We start from the raw sequence: 24,308 nt of genomic DNA, 5'->3' as shown, positions 1-24,308 counted from the left end.
CTGAATGCAGCTTAACCTGTTTTCTCCAGGCCTTCAAAAAAATTCCTAAACCCATCTATTTGAATCCCCCATCTAAAAGTTCATTAGCTGTCTGGCAGTTCTATATGACTTGGAGGCTGGAAGGAAGATTTTCCGGAGGTCAAATAGGTCATCATGTCAGCTGTGTCTGGACAATCCAAACTCTATCCTCTTTTATGTAGGTGGGGTGTGATTTTTTTGACCTCCTCCCCCTTTGAATGCCCCTGCCTCCAGTAACCAGACCTAAACAGCCCATGGATCTTACACCCATTATGTTTGCCTCTCACAATGTAACTTCCAGTTGCATGAAAGTGGTCATCCAGAAGCTGATGCTTCTCAGCCAGATGCCAGGGCTGTTCTTTTGGTTAAGGGGTGGTATGTCCTGTCCTTCATCCCCAGCCCTAGCTGAGAAAGCTGGGCATTGTAGTCCCACATGTATGAAGTATTGAGGAAGACTTAGGAATCTCTTATTCCTCTAGGTCAGTGTTCCTCAAGTTGCTAAGGTTGAGGAACACTGCTCTAGGTTTTAAACCCTAGCTTGTTCTCATGGTCACCACCCTCAAATGTGTCCACCTTAAAAACATCAGATCCTGCCAGGCCATAGACCAGACCCAATACTACTTTGCCTTTCCTTGAACTCGGCACCATTTTGCTCCGGGCGAGGGGCTTCCAGGAGTCTAAATGAAGTGAGATCCGTGGAGCTAACAATTTATTCAATTAGCCAGCAAGCAAGCAGGCAGGGAGGAAGGGAGGAAGGGAGGAAGGGAGGAAGGAAAAAGCTGCAGTGATAGTTTCTCCAAAGAAGCCCACAGCCATTAGTTGATTAAAGCCAGCACTCTTGAAAAGGGGTTTCACCAAATGCTCAGAAGAGGAAGCGGCTTACAAAAAAAAATGAAATGTTTATTCTTACATGGTCATAAACCGTTCAACGTATTTTCTGCTGGTGTTACTGGATCCCAAGAGGGAGTCATGCAGACATTTCCCAGCTGTTGGGCAATGGGGACGGGGGGCAGAGAAGCTACATAGCGATTTTACATCAGTCCTTATGTTGCTTTGCCCAGGAGATTCACAGTGATTCCATACATACATGTAGTCTGTCTCCATCATCTATCTATCTATCATCCATCTATCCTCCATCTATCTCTATCTCTACCTATCTCTATCTATCATCTAACATCTACCTACTCCATCCATCCAGCTACCCACCCACCTTATCTATCTATCATATCTATTTATATCTGTCTATCTGTCTGTCTATCATCTATCTATCTATCTATCTATCTATCTATCTATCTATCTATCTATTTTTCTATCACAGGCATTTATTTGGAGTGCCCTCCTCAAAAGATTTGGGGCAGTTTATAGGACCACCTCTGATTCCTAAGTTGCAGAAGCTCACGTGTCTATGGTACCAGCCTGTACTGCTGGTGTCCACTGGTGGGAAGGGAAGGAGAAGACATACTTGCCCTCCTAACACAGCTGCAGGGGCACCACATGGCAGAGAGCCAGATCCTGCCCGTGGCAATGGGATGAACTTATGAGAAGGAGGATTTCCACTCATGATCGTGAGATTCATCTCGGTGGCACGGGCAGTTCAGTCAGGGCATGAATTCCTTAGGAAGAAGGATGGGCTCCCTTCTTAGAAACTGGAAGGAACCTTAAATGTCAGCTGGTCCACTCCTCTGCCCCATGCAGGATCCACTACAGCAGGATTCCTCAACCTTGGCAACTTTAAGATGGGTGGACTTCAACTCCCAGAATTCCCTAGCCAGCTGGTCCACTCCTCTGCCCCATGCAGGATCCACTACAGCAGGGTTCCTCAACCTTGGCAACTTTAAGATGGGTGGACTTCTGGTCCATCTAGGTCCATCTAGTCCATCTGGTCCATCTGGTCCATCTAGTCCAGCATTCTGTTTCCACAAAGAAGAATCAGCCACCTTTGGGATATCCATAAGAAGGCATGAATGCCATGCCATGCCATCCTCCTGCCTCTGTCCTCTGAGGAGCTTCATACTACCAGCTCCAGTTGGATGACCATCAAGTTCGCTGGACTTCAACTCCCAGAATCCTTAGCTATGCTGGCTAGGGATTCTGGGAGGCAGCATCTGACGGTTTTGGAGAGCACCAGGTTAGAGAAGATTACAGGGACATTGGGGGATCAAAAAAGTCAATATGGCCCCCTACACCCACATGAGCATTGGAAGTAAAAAAGGGGCCATATTGACTATTTTGACACCCCTGTCTACTGCGGGATGTTTCCTTTGATATTGCTTTCTAAGATCTCCCTGAAATTCTTGGAACAAGAAATGAGGAAGCGTTGAATTCCTGGATCCGTGTAGAGAAATTTCATCAGCCTTTTCTCAAGGTGTTCGATTGCTGCTCCAGCATCCTTGCCAACAAGAAGGGTCAGCCATTTTGGCTGTGGATTATGGGGATTCAAGTCTGACACACTTGGAGGGCAGCAGAAGGTCGTGCTGGAAAGAGTCTTATGGAACGAGTGATGGAGAATGATGATTTAATTGGTCAATTAATGGGAATAATTTGATTTTAATTTTTAAAAGCCCTCATAACAGGAAGAATAAAGCCATTTTGTGGAAAGAGAACACACTGCGTTGCAGTTTTGTTGGACTGGCTACACTTCTGGTTGCGTTTTTATCATTTCAGGCTGATAAGCGATCTAGCTTTGTTCCTGGTGGCTAAAATGTCGTTAAACCTTCTAAACGCTGAACACAGACATGTTGGCCCTCTGAGGAACCTTTCGGCTGTGGAGTCCTGGTGCTCTCTGGCTGTTTGCTTGCAGACATTTCATGACCCAACTAGGGAACATCATCGGTGCTTGAAGGGAGTGGGGTTTGCTCCCTGTTTATATACAGCGGCTTGCCCCGCCAGTGTAGGTGGGCATGTAGTTTTCTCCTTGGTGGTTCCTTGATTAGGGCGTTGTTTTCTGCCCGATTGTTTGCCTGGTGCTGATCCCTGCCAATCTGAGTGTTGGCTGCTGGAGAGGTTCTGTTCTGGTCTCTTTGTTTCCTTCTTAGCTTTTTATTGCCTCTTCTGAATGGGGCGTGAGTGTGATTTATCTCTGTGATTTGTCAGAAGGCTTCCAGGAATTCCCTAGTGTTTTTGGATTTGGCTTGATCTAAAATGTTAACAGGACACTGGTTGAGTCTGTCCATGTGTTGTGAGATTAAGGAGTTTCCGTCCTGTCTTCTGACTGTTAGTTGGCATTTGTGATACCAGGTATCTGCAAAGGGGGGGTCCAAAAAGTCATGACGGTGGCCACCACCGTGTGATTGAAGCCCTGCCCTTTTCTTAGGTGTGCAGAGTGGTTACATGGTGGTGGCCCATGCCCTTGACTTTTTGACTCCCCCCTGTGTGACCCACAGACTAATTCACACTTGAGTATTTTCAGAAGGAGAAATGTTGAGGAGAGCAAAGGGGCTTCCTGATCAAACGCTGGTTGCATTCTTGCCTCTCATCTTCCTCTTTTATGTGCCCCCCCCCATTTCCTCAACATGTTTATGAAGGAAAAATGTCTGGAATCGCTGCAGAGCAATGGCTGGAGGGAGACAGACTGAACTACTGGTTGGAGCAATCAGGGTTTGAAGCTGCTCTGAATTCCAGCTCAGTCAGAAGATGTTTTCCCACTCTGAACCTCTTTCTCAGCTAAAGTTTCTAGGCAGCAATCCAGGGGCAATGAATATGCCACAATGATTTCTAACCATCAAGACTTTGCTTGACCCAGAGAGTCCTAGGCAATCGTCTAGATCCTATTGCCTGGAGTCTGGTTTCTCCAGGAGGGGAGAGAATCCATGGGGTGCCTCTGGAGACAAGCAAGGGTATGACTAACCATGAGTGTTTCTCTTTTAAGAAAGACCTAAGGTCTTAGGAATGGATATTGAAGTCATGTTGGTGGAAACCAAGGCTGGGGAGAAGACAGTTCAGAAACGTTTCCTTCTCACATGAGGCTGCTTTTCCTTTAGCTGGAGAACTTCATCCAGATGAACATCAAGACTGAGATGGCCCATATCCAACAGAACGTGGTACAGAACCAGACTGCTGCAATATTGGAGATTGGCACCAATCTCTTGAGCCAAACGGCTGAGCAGACACGAAAGCTGACCGATGTGGAGACCCAGGTGATTTTTTACAGGGATGGGGGAGTTCAGGAAAAGCAAAGAGATGCTTGAATATTCAGAAGGTACACAGGGATTTAACTTTCCAGATTTTCAGCAGACTCTGCGTATGAAGACATTCAGCCAAATCTTCTGTTTTGATTTCTGGACTTTTATTCTTGAAATTGGCTTAAAAAAAAAAAAAAACAGAGTTCCTTTAGTAGCAAAACAACAACACTTTCCAAGACAGGCCAGTTCTTCTCCTTGTGTATTTAAAATCTCACAGGACCAGAATTAATCAGCCGTTGATGAAGCCACAAGAATTAGCTCACAGCTAAGCTCTAGTTTGCCATTAAGATAACAGTACTATCCAGATGAATTAGATTTTGCAAAAAAATAAAAATAAAATATGGAGAGACTTGTAGCATACTACTTTGGCTTCGTTTCTAAGAACTCCATCTGCACGTGTGTGTTTATGGAAAATGAAAAAGCAAGCAACTGAGTGTGCTGCAATGTAAATAGTTATAATTAAATATAGGGCCCAGACTTATAGTAGACCCAATGAAATCACTGGCTTGTAATTCAGGGCCAAGATCCAGTTTGGAGTAGTGGTTAAAGGCACCAGGCTAGAAACCGGGAGACCAACAGTTCGAGTCCTACAGAAGACTATGGGCTAGTCACTCTCTCTCAGCCCTAGGAAGAAGAAAACCCCAAACCACTTCCTAAAATGTTGCCAAGAAGGAAATTGTCAGGGGTTAAGATTGACTCAAAGGCACCAAAAAAGCAAAAACTCCAACCCCCCCCCCCAACTAACTTACACTGTTGATGTCAGTGGGTCTGTCTGAAATACACTATGTTTGGATCTAGTTCACCCCTATCATGGGGTCTTGAGCAGGTTGTGTGAGTTGATGGGGGAAATGTCCTGACCAAGGACATTTTATCCTTTTCCTCGCTGTGATGGGATATTAGTAGACCCAGCATGAATCTTGAGCAAGCTAGTGTGGACTGTGGACAAAACAGCTCTATGTGATTTTAATGCACAGTTAATGCTCTGTGTGAGTCAGTTCTGAGGTTGGACTGCATCATGATGCCCGTTACTCACTATTCTCTGTGGTCGAGCTCTGGCGCTGAGAAGGGACCGTGAGTCTCTGACTCAGATTTCGACCCTGACCTTGGCTTTGTTTTGCTCCATGCCTAGGTCCTGAACCAAACCTCACGCATCGAAATCCAACTCCTGGAGAATTCCCTGTCCACGAACAAGTTGGAAAGGCAGCTGCTGATGCAGACAAACGAGATTCACAAGCTCCAGAACCAGAACAGGTGAGGTCTTGGCTGAACGAAATAAACCCCCAAGCTGAATTCCAGTGTTGTGAAGAGTTGGGCAGGGAGAGAAAATGCATCTATTTAGAATATTGGAGAAGGCGGTCTCCAAACATCGGTAGGTGAGACCAAATTCTGCCTGCCTGTTTTGCAATGGAAAGAAGGGAGTTGGTGTACCGATTAATCGAAAATCACATCCTCCCTGGAGCCTTCAGTTGGACACCGTCAGCCAAATGTTCTCCTCGTGGTGGGATCCTTTTGGTTCTCAGGGTGACCCATTTCTCTGGTTTGCTAATCTGTGTGATGTTCTGCATGTCCTTACCACCAGCTTGAATTTCTGGAATGTGGCCTTTGACCTCCAAGGAGAAGACAATTCATGCAGAGGGCCTTTCCCCACGGCCAAGCTGAAAGGTTCCCTGCTATGGGCTGGCAGAAAACGAGGCCAGCTGCCCCACTGCTGATGCTTGTCCTGACTTTGCCTCTGTTCCCAGTCCCTGCAGTCCCCTGACCTCCTTCCAGAATGGGAAGGAACCTCAGAGGTCATCTAGTCCCCTTCTCAGGCTCTGCTGAAGCAAAGGCTGGCAGATTTTATTCACTGCCTTTGGAAGGTGTTGGAAAAGGTGATAGATGTCACGTTAGCTCTTGAACAGCTAAAGACTACCTAAAGAAGTGTTTCTCAACCTGAGCAACTTGAAGATGTGTGGACTTCAATTCCCAGAATTCCCCAGCCAGCCATAGAAGTCCACACATCTTCAAGTTGCTCAGGTTGAGAAACACTGGGCTGGCAAAATACTCACTGGGACCCCAGCCAGAAATGACCCAGAGGCAGAGAGCTTTTCAAACAGCAAAGGGACATGGAGCAATTGCAGATTGGGGTGGGGCGGGGAGAAAAATAGATTTGGCTTCCCCTTGGCTCAGAGCCAGAGGGTTTCAATAGAGTCAGGGGAGAGAAGGGGCTCAGCGTGATGAAGGCCACCAAAGGCTTTCTCCTCCCCTAATCCTCCCCTGGCTGTGATCACACACCACTCATTGCCCCCATCCTCAGGTTTAGCACAAATGTTCTGGGAGGGGGAGGCAGTCGTCCAAGTCTTAAGCCATTGCTCCTAGATTGTTAGAGTCAGGTTGCTCAAGATGTAAGCCCTGGAGGTGGATGTCAACTGCCCAGATGGTCCTGCTAGGCTGTCAAGGTTTTGTTTTAAAAAAGCAATGCGTGTGTCAGCCTTGCAAGGTAGTCCAGACAGGAAGCACAACTGGAAGGACTAGCTCTAACTTTATTGTAAGGTGACATTAGCAGAATCTTGCAAGTCTGAAAGTACATTTCTCTCCCATCGCCTTTACAGCCCAAAAAACTCAGGAGGGTCCCTTCTGAGATGCTTGCCAGGCCCAATTCATGCCACAGACTCAGCTTCCTCTTATCTGACCGTTGCCTGGTCTGCAGCTCTTCCTCCTGTCTCCCAAGGTCATTCCCACATAACCTCACAGCATGCATATTATTCATACATATTTTCTCTGTATGCCTTCACACACACACACACACACGTCCTCCCCCACACCCCGCATCCATAACCACAGCAATCACAATTATTTTTACATTATTGTGAAATTGCAGATTCACATGGGGAAAAGGCTTAGGCAATACGAATGGTGACATCATTGGCACTAATTCCTCTGCTCCGCAGCGGGTGGATTTTTCTTCATTCACAGCAAAAGGTCCAAGAAATTCTGGCTTTGCCTTGCAGGCTATGTAATCTTTCAGAAGATGCGGGAAGGAACAGGGGATCTGCTCTCTTGGGCCTAATCCTGCTCCCCAGGGAAGACTTGAAGGGAATTTTGGTGGAACAAACAGGTCATCCGGGGATGAGTGCTAGTGAAGAATGTGAGATTAAGCCTAGCTGGTCTTCAGAAAAAATGATTAAAAAAAAAATGATCCCATGGCTAGAAATTCAGAAGAAAAAAAAATTGTTCAAGAAAGTTGCAATATTCTAAAAATAAAACACTGACAGCAGTTACAGAGTTTTTGGCCTGGGCTCCCACGACATGTTTAACCCTAAACCTGGGATAATGAACTTGCTATGCCAAACAAATAAACTCTACCAGGACTTTGCCTGATGGCCTGGTCCATATAGGTGAAGACAATGGCTGGGTTGTTCCCACAACACTCTGAGCCAGGGATGGCCAAGGGGAGGGGGGGGGCGCTTTCCAAAACTCAAGATGACGGCCATGTTTGATACCCCTTCACTGAACCATGAACAACCCAGCTTTCTCTTAGCCTTGTCAACCATGTCATACTAAGCCAGCCTTCCAGCGCAAAGAAAAAATTGGAGTTCTTTGAAAAGAACTCGGCTTCACTGATGAGTTGAGGCCTAAAACAGGAGAAGGAAAAATATTTGTAATGGAAGGGTAAATGAATGGATGAATGGATATGTCAAGCTAAGACCCGTACGTTAGAGCTTGAAGAGAAGTTGAAGAGCAGCAGAAACGGTTCTGAGAGGTTGCAGATCTCTCCTGGTATGCTAGGAAGAGGAAGAAGAATGAGGAAGGGGGTAGTTCCCCTGCTTGAAGAAGGTGGTAGACGTCTAAGGGGTGATGGAGAGAAAACTTCCTATTTTGTCCTGTTTGTGCCCACAAGGAGTTTTGTTCACTCTAAGACGGGTCAAGCAAATTGTGTAAGGAGGAAGTGATTAGGGAAAATTTCATTCAAGTCCTCTTCAGAGGGTTGGAAGAATTGGCGAGCATTATTTCAGGGCCTCTGATTGACCTCTGAGAATGATTGGAGACTGAGGACACTTCTACCCAGTCATCATTCGCCTTCTCAAACGCCATTTGAAGCTTACCCAGAAGGTCTGCAATTCTGCCAGCCTCAGACAGCTGATACACACAGGAGCCAATCTGTCTCTGTCCAGCTGACCAGCAGAAGTGTACAAAGAATGGCATTCCATCAGTGCCCTGCCCTGGGCTACTGCCACTGTTAGAAAAATCTCCACACCCCATCCACACAAAAGGAAAATAAAAGGCATTGCTACTGCCTTCTCATCCATGCTTTTTATTTACAATCAATGCTTTTTGTCTAAGCGGTTGCCCAAGCAGTTGGATGAGAGGGAGTTACTAAACCTTCAAGCCCCCATTCCTCTGTTGCCTTGAAAAGACCATGTGAAATAGGAGCTGGGTGTTGCAGGAAGGCAAGAAATCCTGCCCATGGGAAAACAGCCTCACACAAGCTCAGTACAGCACCAGCAACATAGCCAAAAAGTCACTTCTGCTGAGATTTCAAATCCATCACACACCAGGAATAAATCCAAACACATGTCAGTCAACCAGTCACCAGTCAATAACTCTCAAAATTTAAGAACAGCTTCTTAAACTCTTTGTCAGCTTCCAGCCAAAATGACTAGGAGACATTCTATAAAATAAGTTACTCCATTTTGATAGAGTTGCTTGATTTTGTAGATCATGGGAATGCCATGGATGTAATATAACTTCATTTGATGAGCTATTCTTGTTGACAAGATGGTAAAATGTGGACTGGTAAATCTACAGTGAGTTGATCAGTGAGATTCAAAAGATGTTAATCTGGAGGGAAGCCTCAAATAAACTTCATTCAGTTATCTGCCATGATCTGTGCTTGATTGATTATGTCCCATCAAGTCAGTGTTGACTTTTAGTGGCCACTGGCCAACATTTAATCCATGTCTTCAAGGAGAGTGCCAAGATAGTGTTTGGAACGGGGTATGGTAGCTAATACCAAAGACAGAATGAAGATTCAAAGCTATGTTGTGTTCTTGATATTAACAAAAGAGGGGGAAAGACATAAATATGAGATATTAGAGATCTGTCCTGTATAAAGCAGATTTTGTCTTAATGGATTACCATCTTAACGTGGGCCAGCAGTATATTATGCTGGCTAGCAATTCTAGGAATTAAAATTCCCACATCATGGGAATGCTTTCAGATTAGGGAGGGCTGAATTAAGGAAAGACAAATTCAAATAACCAAAGGCTATTCTGCAGAAAATGGAACAACTTGTCAGGGTGAACCAAACGGCCGCAGTTCTACAATGTGCTCAACCATCTTGATTAATGTGGCCCAGACTTAGCATATTGCCTGAACACAGCTGCTGGTTTGTAACTAACCTGGTTAACTGTATTGTGTGAACGTAACCCGTGATTCTTTGAAACACGTAGTTTCACACATTCGCTTCCATCCCTTGGAAATACATGTGTTAGGGCAATAAAGGCATAATCAAGTCATTTTAACCACCAGAAACAGTATTTTGACTATCACCCAACACTTTGTTAGGGATTTCTAATGGGCTGGAAAGCATATCTTTGCAATCAGAAGAGTTTTCATTTAAGAAAACAAAAGTAAATCTGCTAAAATCCTCTCGGGGATTTGAATTCTCCACCAAATTACATGACACTTGCAAGAGACCTTGGCGTCCACGGTTGACCTTTCTCTCTCTTGGCAAAGCAGGATCACCATCAACTAGCTTTGTAAAAATACTTCTGGCACAGAGAAGAAGTCTTCTGGGCAAGCCAAGATCATGCTCACACTTAACAACTGCAATCTTCTCCCAAAAGTTTAGAAAGCCAGCTGGCCGGCATGCAGTGAACTGCGATCTTAGCAACGTTGGAAATATTCACAAGAATGGAAGGGATTGCACCATGGAAAATTAAACTCAACTCAACATTAATTCAGTTGCACCATGGAAAATTAAACTGCCTTCCTGCGTATTTTTTTTAAATGCTCTATTATACTGGACCTAAAATTGCAGGGTGAGGGAGAGCGATCGTTGATCAAACTGTTATTGCAAAAATAACAATATGCAATTATTGTTAGAATTATATGCAAAAATGCGGTTATTGAGCAAAAGCAAAGCTATACAACACAAACACTCCTCACATTCATGTATTCCAACATTTCCTACCCTGAATAATCAAATGTGAAGAACTCAAAAAGAGCTGAGCTGGACCAGACCAGAGCACTGGTTGGTCCAGCAACTTGCATCACACAGTGGCCAACTGCATATCACTGGAAGAAAGACCCAGAGATCAGTATACTCATCTTGACTTAGAGTATCTTCTGGAATTATCCAAACATTGTTGTGCCAAATAACAGCAGCAGATTTCTGGAAAGAAACTCATCTTTAAATGGTGGTGCATTTCCTCAGATCCTTGACTCTTGAATCATCTAGGCCAACTTGCAGCTCACTGCAGGACCCACTAAAGAAGAGCTTCTCAACTTTGGCCACTTGAAGATGTGTGGACTTCAACTCCCAGAATCCTGGGAGTTGAAGTCCACACATCTTAAAATTGCTGAGGTTGAGAAACGCTGCACTGAAGCATCTCTGACAGATCATCATCCGCCCTCTGTTTGAAGACCTCTAGCATCACCAGGAGGGGTCAAAAAAGTCAAGGTGGCTGCTATGATTGCACCTTTATGGCACCATCTTGACTTTTTTTCACCCCTTCCCTTTGGCAGCCCGTTTAGTGGAATCCTCTTTGCTGGTATCCTCTAGGCTTGACAGCTGTGATACATCTACTCAGGGACAGCCCTTGTAGGCCATTTGGAAACTATGATCCAATACTTCACCCCCGGGTTGTTCTCTGGGAAAATTCTGCAACACTTTTCCCCACGGTGCCCTCCAGATGTGTGTGGACTTTTCAGCTACAACTATGCCAGCTGGGGAGTTCTGGGAGTTAGAAACCACCATCTGAAGGTCCCCAGGTTGGGGAGAGATCACTTTATAATTGTACTGAAATCTGGTGGCCTGTTTTTGAGATGAAATAGGAAGTCTTTAGGCTGAGTTACTCAAGAGTACCTTATTTTACACAAGTTTCTCTGCTTCTTCAGAGCCTCAGCAGCCTTCTGAGACAGAGAAACAATATCTCTGGTGGCCCTGAAGAAGGTCTTCATGACAGATGTTGGTGGCCAGGCATCTAATTGACATCTTCATTGATCGGATTTGTCCCAGCTATTTTGCTCGCTTTGGGGGTTGTGCCCAGAGAAAAACCATTGGTGTTACTGTGATGCAACCAACCACCCAACCTTTATCATGACCGTCTTCCTGTCTCTGCAGCATCTTAGAAACCCGAGTCCAGCAGATGGAAACGAAGCACTTGCGAGAGCTGGAGGACATTCGGACCGAGAAGGAGCAGCTCCAGCAGCTGGTGAGCCGCCAGAGCAACACCATCGAGGGTCTGGAGAAGTCCCTGCACGTGGCCAGCAGTAACGCCAGCCTCCTCCAGCAACAGCAGCTGCAGCTCCTGGAGTCGGTCCAGAGTTTGGTCTCCCTGGTCTCCCAAGGAAAAGGTACATTCTGGGGCATCCAAGGAAAGGGGTGATGGTTTGGATCCATTCGGGGAGCTGCGTTCTTTTGTCCCCTACAGGCTTTGAGGGAGATATGTAAAAGCCATAGATGCAGCCGTCAAGGACGTGGCTAGGCTAGTGGGATTTGGAGTCTGCATATCTGGAAGGCACTGGGTTAGGGACAGCTGCAGTGTGTAAATTTCAGAGCTTTCTCCCAAACTCCAACATTTTCATTTATATTTTGTTAGATGACACTTCCACTTTATCTTCCCTGTTTTTGTTTTAAACCAATAATTACATCCTTTTTGAGTCTTTTCCTTCCATTTTCCTGAGAACCTCCTCCTCACACAGGGCTTCTCTCACCATCCTTGGTCTACCTCAGCTCCTAGTTGTTCTCTCTCAGATCCATAGCGTCATTGAGTTGGAAGTGACCTTCCTCTCACTCAGTGCAGGACACAGCTCTGATGGATGACCATCCAACCTCTGTTGGAGGACCTCCAACCACCATCATCCACAGAAGAAGCCAAGAGGAGACTCAGACAGGAACCTTGTGGCATCATGATGCATGCCTCATGGCATCACACACATGACCCCAAGAGGTAGAACTTGCACGATCCTGCCGATCTTCATCTGGAGTCAATGTGTCATTCTGGATGTCTTCCCCCCTGACCCTTTAAGTGTTCCAGAACATTCTTTTACATCATGGTTACTCAGCCAATGGCAGAAGGGGATAGGAGTTATGGGGGCAGACACGTGCAGCTGATCTCCCGGGATCAGTTGGGCTCTTTGGCCCCTCAGCTGTGCCAGGAAACAGGGGTGTCCAGAGGGTGTGCTCAGAAAAATCAAGATGGTGACAAGAGCTGTGCAGTTGGAGCCCTGGAGCCATTTTAAAATGTGCATTGTGCATTTTCCTAAAGTCTATGTTTCTTTTTAAAGAATTTCCTCACTTTGGACTTCTCCCACCACTCTTTGCTCTTGGTCTACTTCGCTTCCTAGTTGTTCTATCACACCCCTGCAGGGAAATCACATAAAAGCTACACACACACACACACACACACACACACACACACACTTTCATACATACTGTACTTCAAGGGACATTTCTGACAAGCTCAGATTTCAAAGTCTGGCTGATACATTTCGAAACAATAAATATAAACATGGATTTTAATTTATAGTTCCTCATCCTTCGCTTATGACATAAGTCTAACAATATTGGTAATTGGGAAAAATGAAAAAAAAAAAAACCCACAACACAAATGAAATTTATATAATTGTGCATTTTCCCAAACAAATGTTTAATTGATAGAGTTTGCTTGGTGGTTACAGTAGATGCATCGCTGCCTCAAAAAGGTCCCAAAACCTTTTTCTCAACCGTCTCATCCTTTAGTTTAAAAAACTGGAAGCTTGCCTTCTTTGATCCAAAAATCTACAGACAGCTTGTTTTTCCCTTAACAGTTCTTCTGAAAAAAGAAGACCGTCTGTTTCAGGACTGCACAGACATCCTTCAGTCTGGATTCAACCTCAGTGGGGTTTACACCCTCCGTATTAACAATTTGACTGAGCCCAAAAAGGTCAGTTAACCCAAAGATTAGATGAATCTGATTGATTGATTGATTGATTGATTGATTGATTGATTGATTCACTGATTGACTGACTGACTGATTATGGGCCATCAAGTCAGTGCTGATGCTTAGTAACCACATAGTTCAACCTTCTCCAGGGTGATCTGTCCCTAAACTGGTCCTTCAGATCTTCCAGTGGTGCCCCCATCGCTGCTGTAACTGAGTCCATCCAGCTTGTTGCTGATTGTCCTCTTCTTCTCTTTCCTTCCACATTTTCCAGCATTAGAGCAGTGTTTCTCAACCTTGGCAGCTTGAAGAGGTGTGGATTTCAACTCCCAGAACTCCCCATCCAGCATGGCTGGCTGGGGAGTTCTGGGAGTTGAAGTCCACACCTCTTCAAGCTGCCAAGGTTGAGAAACACTGCATTTAGAGCTTCTCCAGAGAGCTGGGTCTTTTCATAATGTGTCCAAAGTAAGATCATTAGAGCCTGATCATTTGTGCCTCAAGAGAGATGAGTAAATCTAGACAGGTCTAATCTGGCTTGTGCATATTCACACCACGCGCTCTTGTTGCTTCTATAGGCAAATTAATGTAAGACAATACCACGCTGTACAGTAAAGGTTGCATTTCCTGAACTCTCTTGGGCTGAAGACAACTGTCAAGCAATGTCTGGGAGTTCCCACTCTGCAAACTAGCAGTGAAGGATATTGCATTTCTCCCAGTCTTGAGTTACTAGCCCTGTTTGTTCACATAAGTTGCATGGCCCTGCAGCCTCATTTTGATGTGTTTGATCCCCAAGGCCAGACTGTGTTGCTGCTTCTAAATAGAATAATGCAGGGCAGTTGGAGGAGGGGGCTGCATTTGGTGGATTCCCTGTCCGTCTTTCTCCTCCCATTCAGGACTTCCTGGGGTTGGGTTAGGGTACGCAAACATTGAAAAACAGCTTGAAGAAACATTGGACAGTATAATCTTTACATATGACTCATCAGATTGAAAAGAAGGGAAGCGGGTAGAAAAAAAATGGCTAAAACGTTGTATCATAACCAAAGCAACTCAAGGAAATCTGGGCAGGTGGGTGCCTTTGAGCAAAGGCAAACTGTCTGAAACTCAAAGGTTAATCCAAATGGTGGTCACATATTCCTAATTCCACTGCTACCAAGGAAGGATAAATTTATTATTTTAAGGTTATACAACAAATATTTTTGTCTCCCACCGCCCACTGCAGAAAGTACCCATAATTCTTGAAGTTTTGAAAAATGTCAAAAACTGGGTATACCTAAGCAAGACGAAAATATGGGTCCTTACCAGCAACCCCTCAAAAGTCCTGTTGACCATCCTACAAATTTCAAGCCGGTGGTTTTCTTCTTGCCTTATTCAGTTTTCTCCCTTCAGAGCTTCTGCTTCCTATCTTCTCAGGCCTTCTGTGACATGGAAACGGATGGAGGAGGATGGACGGTGATCCAACACCGGGTCAACGGCAGCGTTAGCTTCCAAAAAAACTGGAAAGAGTATAAACAGGTCTGCTACTGGGGCTTTTCGGTTACTTGGTTGTGTCCAGATATATCCAGTGTTCTCTGGAAGAACCACACTCAATGGAGACCATACTCTAGGGAAACTTATTTTAAGTAATTGGTTTGCCGGTGCTGGACTGCTTAGCACTGACTGGCTAGAAAGCGTGAGGTCGCCAACCCCCTATGCCCTCTTCTTTCCAACATTTAATTTGTCAAAGTTCTTTTCAGCCCGGATGGATTTACGAACGGAACGGGCAACCTTAGCCGAATGCAACGTTCGCCAAACACATCCACACATAACAAATGAAAACTCAGAATGACTGCCTTGAGGATGTTAAAGGTATCTCTCTGAGGAAGAGTCTCCTTGGGATTGATCTCGGAAGATCTCCGGGAGCTACGCAGCCTGGGAAATGAGGGCTCTAAATCACAGAATGCATGAACTGGAATTGGCCTTCCGTTGTTTGCTTGATTGATTTGTATAGCCGCCCGTCTCCGTACGTGACTCTAGGCGGCTTACAATAAAATAAACAAAATGCATAAAGTAGACAATAAAGAAGAATAAAAATGAATCACATAGCAGCCAGCTATAATTCACCCACGTAGGCAGGTGATGGGATCTGTCCCACATCCGGGGCCCAAGCTTGGGCAGAAAAAGCAAGTTTTCAAGGCCATACAGAAGGCCAAGAGCAACGGAGCCAATCTAATCCCATTTTTAGTCCAACCTCTGTCTCTCCCTCTCCTCCCTCCCCCCTTCCTTCCTTCCCTCTCTCTTCCTCCCTCCCTCCCCTTTTCCTCCCTCCCTCCCTCCCTCCCTTCCTTCCTTCCTCCCTCCCTCCCTCCATCTTCCTCCCTCCCTTCCTTCCCTTTTCCTCCCTCCCTTCCTTTTCCTTCCCTCCCTCCCTTCCCTTTCCTTCCTTCCCTCTCTCTTCCTCCCTCCCTCCCTCCCTCCCTTCCCTTTTCCTTCCTTCCTTCCTTCCTTCCTTCCTTACATCCTTCCTTCCTTCCTTCCTTCCTTCCTTCCTTCCTTCCTCCCTCCCTCCCTCCCTCCCTCCCTCCCTCCCTTCTGCATCCCATTGACTGCTTGTATGTTTCTCTCTCCCAGGGTTTTGGGGATGCAGCCGGAGAATACTGGCTGGGGAACGAGGCCATCCATCTCTTGACCAACCAGGCCGCCTATACTCTAAGGGTGGAGCTTCTTGACTGGGAGGGCAACCGCGCATATGCCCAGTATGACAAATTCCAGCTTGGAAGTGAGCGCCAGCGATATAGGTAAGAGACTCTGGGAATAGATTTGTGAAAAAGAATGGAATCTTAGTGGATTCCAAAGTGTGTAGTAGCCAGCAATGTGATGTGGCTGCAAACGAGGCAAATGCGATCTTAGGCTGCTTCAGCAGAAGTGTAGTTTCCAAAGTAGGAGAGGTATTTGTTCCATTTTTCCATCTGGTGCTGGCCAGACCCCACCTTAGTGATTGCATTCATACGTCCTTCTTAGCTTGGTTACCACTAACCTTCTTCCCTTCCCTTGAAGCCTTTCCCTGTGAACACGTGGGAGATGTCAACACATGTACAAAAGGGGCAGGGCTTGCATCATCAAATTCCACCCCCCATTTTGCCAATTTCAGCCTCTAACACCGAGACCCTTGACCCAGAGCACCACCCCTGCCAGCTTAAATACATCTTGAGTCTGCCTATATTGACCCTGGGTGAAGCCCCCAGGTGAGTTCCAAAGTCCCAAACATCAAAAGAGGATTTTATAGGTTCATTATGCAGAAGGTATGTGACCCCCCCACCCTATTTCTTGCTTAACCATCCCTGTTGGGTCCTTGGTATTCCCTGAGCTTGGTTATTTTCCTGCAGACATTTTGTTACCAGGCTAGATAACATCATCTGTGCATCCGTCAACAGCAGTGTTTCTCAACCTTGGCAACTTGAAGATGCGTGGACTTCAACTCCCAGAATTCCCCAGCCAGCTGTGCTGGCTGGGGAATTCTGGGAGTTGAAGTCCACACGTCTTCAAGCTGCCAAGGTTGAGAAACACTGGTCTACAGGACTAAGAATCTAACAGTTCAACCCCAAGCCACATATATTCTCTGCTATTGGTTACAGTCCCTATTTACAGAACATAGAGACCCCTCTAACCCATGTGGATTTATGATTACTTATGCCAAAGATGAAGTTTCTTTCCAGATACCCTGGAACCAGCCATTTCCCCCTCTGGGCACTGGATTTAGCTTCACTTTTAGATGGACTTGAATCCTAAATGACCTCAACACAATCGCCCCCGGACAATACTCTCCCCTCACCTGGTCCTTGGCTGGTGTTGGATAGAGATGGAAAAGATGATTGCCAGCAGGCTACGGTCAAGACAAAGTCAAGGTGGTGCCAGGATAGTGCAATTGAAATCCCACCCATTTTTTATATGCAACGAGTGTGATGCCCGTAAAAATGAGGTGGGGCATCAATGGCCCCATCGTGGTGAATGTCTTGACTTTTTGGACCACACCCTGTAGTCCTTTTTGGACCAACCCTTGACTGTAAGGGTTGACAAGTCAATATTAGGAAGACGTGGCTGGAGAATGAGGTGCCCAGAGCATGTTTTACCGTAGCTCAGCACAAGGGAGTCCAGGTTTAGGGTGCCAGATGTGGGGAGGAGGGTGGGCAGGATTTAACCCTGTTTAACAACCCTGACCCTGTTGTTCCAGGCTCTTTCTGAAAGGTTACAAGGGCTCAGCGGGCGAGCAAAGTGGTCTTCCCCTCCAAGGGACCTCGTTCAGCACTCGGGACTCCGATAACGACAACTGCATGTGCAAATGTGCCCAGATGCTTTCCGGTGGTGAGTATGCACCAAGCTGCAGCTGGAAAGAGGGAAAGAGGGAGGGGAGGCCTGGCCCTTGGAGAGAATATTATGGGATGAGGGAGCAGGTGCATCCTGTAGTTATGAGGGATGAGAAGGGTGCTGCAGAGTCACCCCTGTGAGATGGGCAGCCACGTAAATCGCTCCTGTAAGCCGCCCAGAGTCACCGTGTGTGAGTTGGGTGGCCATATAAATCATAAATCATAAATAAATATACATTTGAATAAATGAACCCCACAAATATCCATCCTTCCTTTCTTCTTTCCTAAATTCATAGCTAGATCAAATTAGATATCTAGGGTCAGCCCCGCAAGGTAGACCAGACCTGGAAACTGGCTTCACAGGAAGGCTAAAACTATTTTTCTGGATATGGGCTATAATAACACAATCTTGCAAGTCTGATTGTGCTGAATCTCCTCCCCCTCCCCTTCTGATAGTTCAGTGAATTAGGGAGGTATCTTCTGGAGGCACCTCCAAATGTTATCTCACGCTCTGGACTTAAAAAATGCTTCAGCCCCTTATGCCTAGGGAGAAGCTCTTGCATATTTCCATCAAGGTCATCTTCCTTACTTTACATCGGTGTTTCTCAACCTTGGCGACTTGAAGATGTGTGGACTTCAACTCCCAGAATTCCCCAGCCACCCATGCCAAGGTTGCCAAGGTTGAGAAACACTGCTCTACACACACACACACATACACACACACGCACAAGCGCACACACACACACATAGAAGAAGTTCAATATTATCATCATTCTGATTCATCCCAAGAAATATCACAGTCTAACTGACTAGGTGTCAACTCTAATGATTCAGGTCCCAACCAAGGACTTGGGAACCACAGAGATATTGCCGTAAAATGTATGCTGTTCCAAGGATAGTCATATTTTGCAAAATGAGTGGGGCCTACTCCAGTAAGTTTAGCGATTCTATTGTAGAGATAAGGAAGATGACCTTCATGAAGATACACAAGATCTGTTACCAGGGCGAGGTGGGGCGAAACATATTTTAAGTCCACCGCAGACAGATAATATTCGGAAGTAGATTGGACAGACCCCCTCTCTAATTCACTGAGCTACAAGAAGAAGCCGGAAGTACAGCAAAATCAGACTTGCAAGATTCTGATATTCTTGCCAACCTTAGTAAAAGAAGTTTAGCCTTCCGATGGAATTAATGTTTAGGTTTGGTCTACCTAGAGAGACTGACATCTACATATTTGGCGAATCCTTTTGGTATTGCACCAAGAACTCCGATGACCACCGATATGACAATTGCTTTCTTCTTCCATGATCTTTCCATCTCAGTTTGTAAATCTGTCTCCATCTCAAATGGACGAAAAACAACTGGAGAAAATAACAGGATATTGTGAGGTGCAAACTGAGGTTGAAAGGTAATGATGACGAAATCCATGAGCCACACTTGAGAAATAAGAGCGAATCTTTGTTCTTGCAGCGAACCAGATCGAAAAAGTCTACATTATTTTTTTCCCAGGTTAAAAAAAATCGATTTTATACCCTCCCTTTCTTAACATTATCTTTACACATACAGAGTGCTCCACGGATCATTGTCCGTAGTGGTCGATTGTCTAGTGTGTCTATTGGACTACAGGGCCTACGAACCTGAGATAGCCTGACCAACCCTAGGGAATTCTGGGAGTTCTGTAGCCATCCCAGGCAGCCTGCACTTGATCTGCTCTGCTGTGCAGAGATCAAACAAATGGAAGTGCTTTGGTTTAGGGCTGGACTGTGCTTTGGAAATAACGTGAGGAAGGAGCTTTGAAGCGCCTGAGCCACAAACAGAGCGCCCGTCTGCAGCTCTTTTAAGCAGACCCCGTGGACACTTTGAAATGCCTTCTCCAAATTCCCAATGGCTCTGCTGCCTAATACATTTTGCATCCTGTATTGTGCTATTCTTAATGATTGGAGTGCACAAACAAAGTGTGCAAGGCTTATCTTCCTTAATCCTTCCTGAACATGGGAAAGTCTTGTCCAGCTTCCCCCAGCAGCTGGTCTTCAAGTTGACTCCACCCAGATGTTTTCTTCTTGGCAGCCCTAAGTCCTTGTAATGCAGTGTTTTTCAGCCTTGGCAACTTTAAGGTGGGTGGACTTCAACTCCCAGCATGCTGGCTGGGGAATTCTGGGAGTTGAAGTCCACCCACCTTAAAGTTGCCAAGGCTGAAAAACACTGTTGTAATGTGTTTTTTTCCAAAAACCAGAAAGTAAGCTTCAAAAAGCTGCATTCTGCCCCAGGGGGAGAAATCAATATAGACACACTAGACATATCAATATCAATATCAAGCCATATGACTGAATGAGAGAATCCAAAAGTTTTCATCAGTCTCTCCATCAGTGACCTTCTGTGGAGCAAAATCGCTTCTCCTCCACCACTCTAAAGGAGGAGAATGCATCTTCCAAGACGTTCCCAACTCCTTTCAGGATTAAGCAAGTTCAGCACCCTGGAGAGGTCCCTTTGCCCTAAAGGATCTCAGTTCCCAGAATTCCCCAGCCAGCATGGCCGTTGGTTGCTGAGAATTCCGGGAGTCGGTCCATGCCTTTGGAGGGCCTTGGAAAGGTGGGATCTCCTACTGACCTTTTCTAACCCTTCCACGAGCAGGTTGGTGGTTCGACGCCTGTGGCCTCTCCAACCTGAACGGTATCTATTATCCGGCCCGGCACCACATCCGGAAACTGAACGGGGTCCGGTGGCATCACTTCCAAGGTCCAGGATACTCATTAAAAAGCACACGGATGATGATCAAGCTTTCCGGCAGCCGTGAAGGGGCGTAACAGGACTGGCCAGGAAGCTGTTCCTCCGAGTCGTATTGCACAACCCCTGAGGCCTTGTAGCTTTGGATGCGCGGGGGGGAGGCAATGATCTCCGGGCAACACGATGCTTTGCACCAGGGTGGAGACCTCACCCCCAAGGCAGGTTGCAAGAATTAAAAAATACATTCCAGATAAGCAAAGAAGCTTGGGGAGGGCGCCTGCGTCTCCAAGGAAAAGAAGGCAGAACATTGAGGTTCCCAATCTATCAAAAGCGATTCGTGTAATTTAGATCTTTTGGGCTGCGGCCTACCAGAAACCCTTGTTTTAGCCCAGCCCCAAAACCCAGCAGATCCCATTGGTTTCCAACAGCCAGCACGGATGGATAATGTATATATTTGGAATGGCACACTTAGACTTAGTCCACGCATCACACAGAGCCATCAGGGGGTTTCTCGGATTTTAGCTCCTTCTGTTGCCTGAAACCGGCCGCTGGGTTTGTTAGCCATGCTTTAGTACAACTTGGTAGGAACCTGCCCAAGTGTGGTTTATGCAACAAAACATGGCTAGGACCAGGCATGAAGCCAGCATACATTGTAGGTGTACAATGCACGAAGCCAAGCGTAATGTTTAACATCACGGGTGGTGGCCAGAAAAACATTCATTTGGTTTTGCAAAAAGCACAGTTGTACAGTTGGTCAGTTAAAATAATCTAGGGCAGTGTTTCTCAACCTTGGCGACTTGAAGATGGGTGGACTTCAACTCCCAGAATTCCCCAGCCAGCAGGGCTGGCTGGGGAATTCTGGGAGTTGAAGTCCACCCATCTTCAAGTCGCCAAGGTTGAGAAACACTGGTCTAGGGGCCTACAGGCTGGTATTTTTAATCCAATATATCTGAAGGGACCAGGCTGGAAAAGTCTGTTTTCTCACTTTTATCTGACTGGATGAATTTAGTTGGGGGATGCACAACAGGAGGCGCATGGAAGCACATGCCTGGTTTGGTGGCAGTGTGGGGAAGGCTGTGCTGGGTGATGCACTGCCCTCTGCTGTCCGTTCTTTATAACAAGGGTGGATTGTTCTTGCTTGATCATCTTTCTATCAATCCAGGATTTTTTGCGTTCGCCCGGTGACGCCTGTAAAAACGAGGGTTTCATCCCACAATCCTGGCCTTCCCCTTGGATTTTGTAAAAACCCTTCCAGACACCCCTGCTCATAATCACACAGTGCATCATGAACTACCCAACAGGGCTGGGTTTGTACGACACATTAAGCCGTCGATAAACCAATCTAAGCTTTTCACTTAGCTAAACGGAATCCTGGTTTGTAGGACGTCTGACTTTTCCAAAAACACCCTGGCATGGAAGCAACAAGCATGCATCTTGTGCCAAAAGGGGGTCTTAGGGTCTCCCCGGCAGTTGTGTAACCACCCCTGACTTATATTCTATTTCCAAAAGTATGATGGGGGCAAAATTGTGCAGCACGGAGAGAGAAGGTAGGACTATTTTTTTCCTGCTACCTTCCTTCAATGGCTCCTAACTTCTAATGGTGGAAAAAACTGTGACCTTGAATAGAGCACCCTGAAGATGCAAGGACTTTAGGGCCACATTCTCCAAGCTGTGCCCACCATTTGGTTAACTTTTAGCTCCCATAATCCCCAGCCACATTGGCCAACAGAGGCAATGGGCACCATCTTGGGGAAAGAAAGGGACTGGGGCCAACATCTGTAGCATGATCGCTTTCCAAAATCTGTGGACTGATATTACTTTGCGCGAATGTCCTGTTCTGTACAGCACTTTGCACACTGTTGTGTTAATAAATGTTACCCTCGAAGTGTGGTGCTACCTTCTCTGGGTTCCCTATTTTTTTAATCCATCGGAGTTGACCGTGAAAAGCAGCTCCAGGGGTTGGGGATGGCAAGCTTTGGGCGCCCAGAAAAATCTACACCCTTTGCAGCTTTGGGGGCCACGAATTGACTGCGGTCCCCTCTGAATGGGCAGTTCAGTTTTCTCTGTTCCTGTCACAGAGAAGCCCCCAAAGGAGTTTGCAGAGGGAGGTCAAAAAGATCCAGGTGGCATCTGCAATCGTGGGTAGCATCTGGACATTCTGAACCCTCCCGTCTCCTATAGGTGACCCCGACCTACAGTCAGAAACTTTCTTACTGACTTCTGGCCACAGGTTGATTCACACTTTTCATGCTTCTGACACCCCGGCATGCATTTATAACGTTGCTGCAGCAAAGATCGCTTGTCTTTTGCCCAGACGCAGCTGATCTGTAGAAGAGGCGCACCGGGGAGTGAGGCGAAGGCTGGTCTCGGATTCCCAGGGAACGCGTGGCTCCCCTTCTAGCCGATTCCTTCCCCCAGTGGGGATGCGGGCCGAGTATCTTACGGGCTGAGCTCCCGCAACGTCTGGCTGGAGAGGCAGCCTGCCATAACTCAAGGTCCCATGTGGGGACAGAGGCTCACCTGTTTGCTAGAAAAAGCAGGCACCCCATTGCTAATCCTCCAGCCTCAAAAATATCCTTACTTGGCATTTTCTTTTCTGCCCCACAGGTGATAGAGCTCTTAAGCTACACTCTTACACAGAGGAGGCACATTTATAGGTTCAAACGTTTACTCAACAAACCATGGTTCAATGTACCCTAGTATAACATGTTGGTCTTCTTTCTGGCCTAGTTCAGCATGAGAGCCCTTTACAGCTCTGGGTCAGCAATGACGGCTTGTAACAAGCTATGGCTACTTGCAATGCTCAGTGCCAGAATATCACCCCCAACTTGCCCCGGTGACTTTTTTGAGCTTAAATGGGATGTGGGGTAAAAACAGAGATGGGCCTAGAGATCAAAATACTAAAAAAGTGGGATGCGCAGAGCCTGGGGAAAAGATGATTTGTTACTGATGAAGAAACAGATGCGGTTTTCTTTAGTCTGGAGAGCAGAATCCAAAATAAAGGGTCTGAAATTTAGGAAAACGCTAAGCCCTAAACCATATTCTCTGTTGAAAAGGAGAAAAAGAGAAAAACCAACAGGTTAAAAACCTGAAGTTCAAGAAAAGGTGGCTTTGGCTGAATATTAGGAGCAATTTCCTGACTCTAAGATTCCAAACAGAGGCTTCCTGGCTGCCAATCAACAATAGTTTAGCCAATTCCTACAGCAAGCATTGGGTTGGACTAAATGACCTCTAGTGCCCCTTCCCACTCACGCATTCTGTGATTTTTACCATTTATGGACCGCAATGGCTGGTTTTTACACGTTAAACCATAAACCAAACCAACCATATGTTGGCTTAGTCTCTGGAACCCAATTCCAACACTGGCTTCTGGGCTGTGCCAGATGTGGCCTTGGGTTCTGTGGTCCTCATTAAACAAAGTTGCTTCTGAGACAAAGATGGTGAAATGCACTGACCTGGAACACCGAGGAGATGGGAACAGCTGACAGTGTGACCTGGGGCCTTTTCCAAGCATTTCCTCCTTTGCACAGGACCTCGAAGCAGGCCTGAATGAAATTAAAAAAGGATCAAAGGTGGAAGGAGCATGTTCCAGTTGCACGCTTGCTCCAGATGATTTTTCTGCACAGGTGAAAGACAAAAAGATAATCAAATGATGGGTACGCATGTTTGCAAAACATGCAAGACATGCATTTGAAACATTCATGCTCATCTTCATGTCCCAGATTGGTTGAGAGCAATGTGTCTCAACCTTGGCGGCTTGAAGATGGGCGGACTTCAACTCCCAGAATTCCCCAGCCAGCATGGCTGGCTGGGGAATTCTGGGAGTTGAAGTCCGCCCATCTTCAAGCCGCCAAGGTTGAGACACACTGGTTTAGGGAATGCTTGATCCTGCCCATGATCCTTTGCTCCCCACAAAC

The 24,308-nt window shown here is 46.1% G+C and overlaps 1 protein-coding gene across 1 annotated transcript in view; it reads left to right on the top strand.

The window, feature by feature from the left end:
• ANGPT4 (angiopoietin 4) overlaps positions 1-21,213 on the top strand; it is a 37,781-nt gene extending 16,568 nt beyond the window's left edge. The window contains exons 2-9 of the mRNA XM_025172321.2: positions 3,999-4,154; positions 5,329-5,450; positions 11,527-11,759; positions 13,215-13,330; positions 14,738-14,839; positions 15,935-16,101; positions 17,535-17,665; positions 20,299-21,213. Of these exons, the coding sequence (XP_025028089.2) occupies positions 3,999-4,154; positions 5,329-5,450; positions 11,527-11,759; positions 13,215-13,330; positions 14,738-14,839; positions 15,935-16,101; positions 17,535-17,665; positions 20,299-20,471 (1,200 nt within the window). The 3' untranslated portion in view covers positions 20,472-21,213. The remainder of the gene's footprint in view (positions 1-3,998; positions 4,155-5,328; positions 5,451-11,526; positions 11,760-13,214; positions 13,331-14,737; positions 14,840-15,934; positions 16,102-17,534; positions 17,666-20,298) is intronic.
• The last annotated feature ends 3,095 nt before the right edge of the window (positions 21,214-24,308 follow it).

This window comes from Python bivittatus, unplaced genomic scaffold (assembly GCF_059951505.1).
Source record: "Python bivittatus isolate LINGU-HERP-01145 unplaced genomic scaffold, Pbiv_v1 ctg000700_np1212, whole genome shotgun sequence".
Classification (NCBI taxonomy): Eukaryota; Metazoa; Chordata; class Lepidosauria; order Squamata; family Pythonidae; genus Python; species Python bivittatus.
This window is presented reverse-complemented; position numbering and strand designations above follow the sequence as displayed.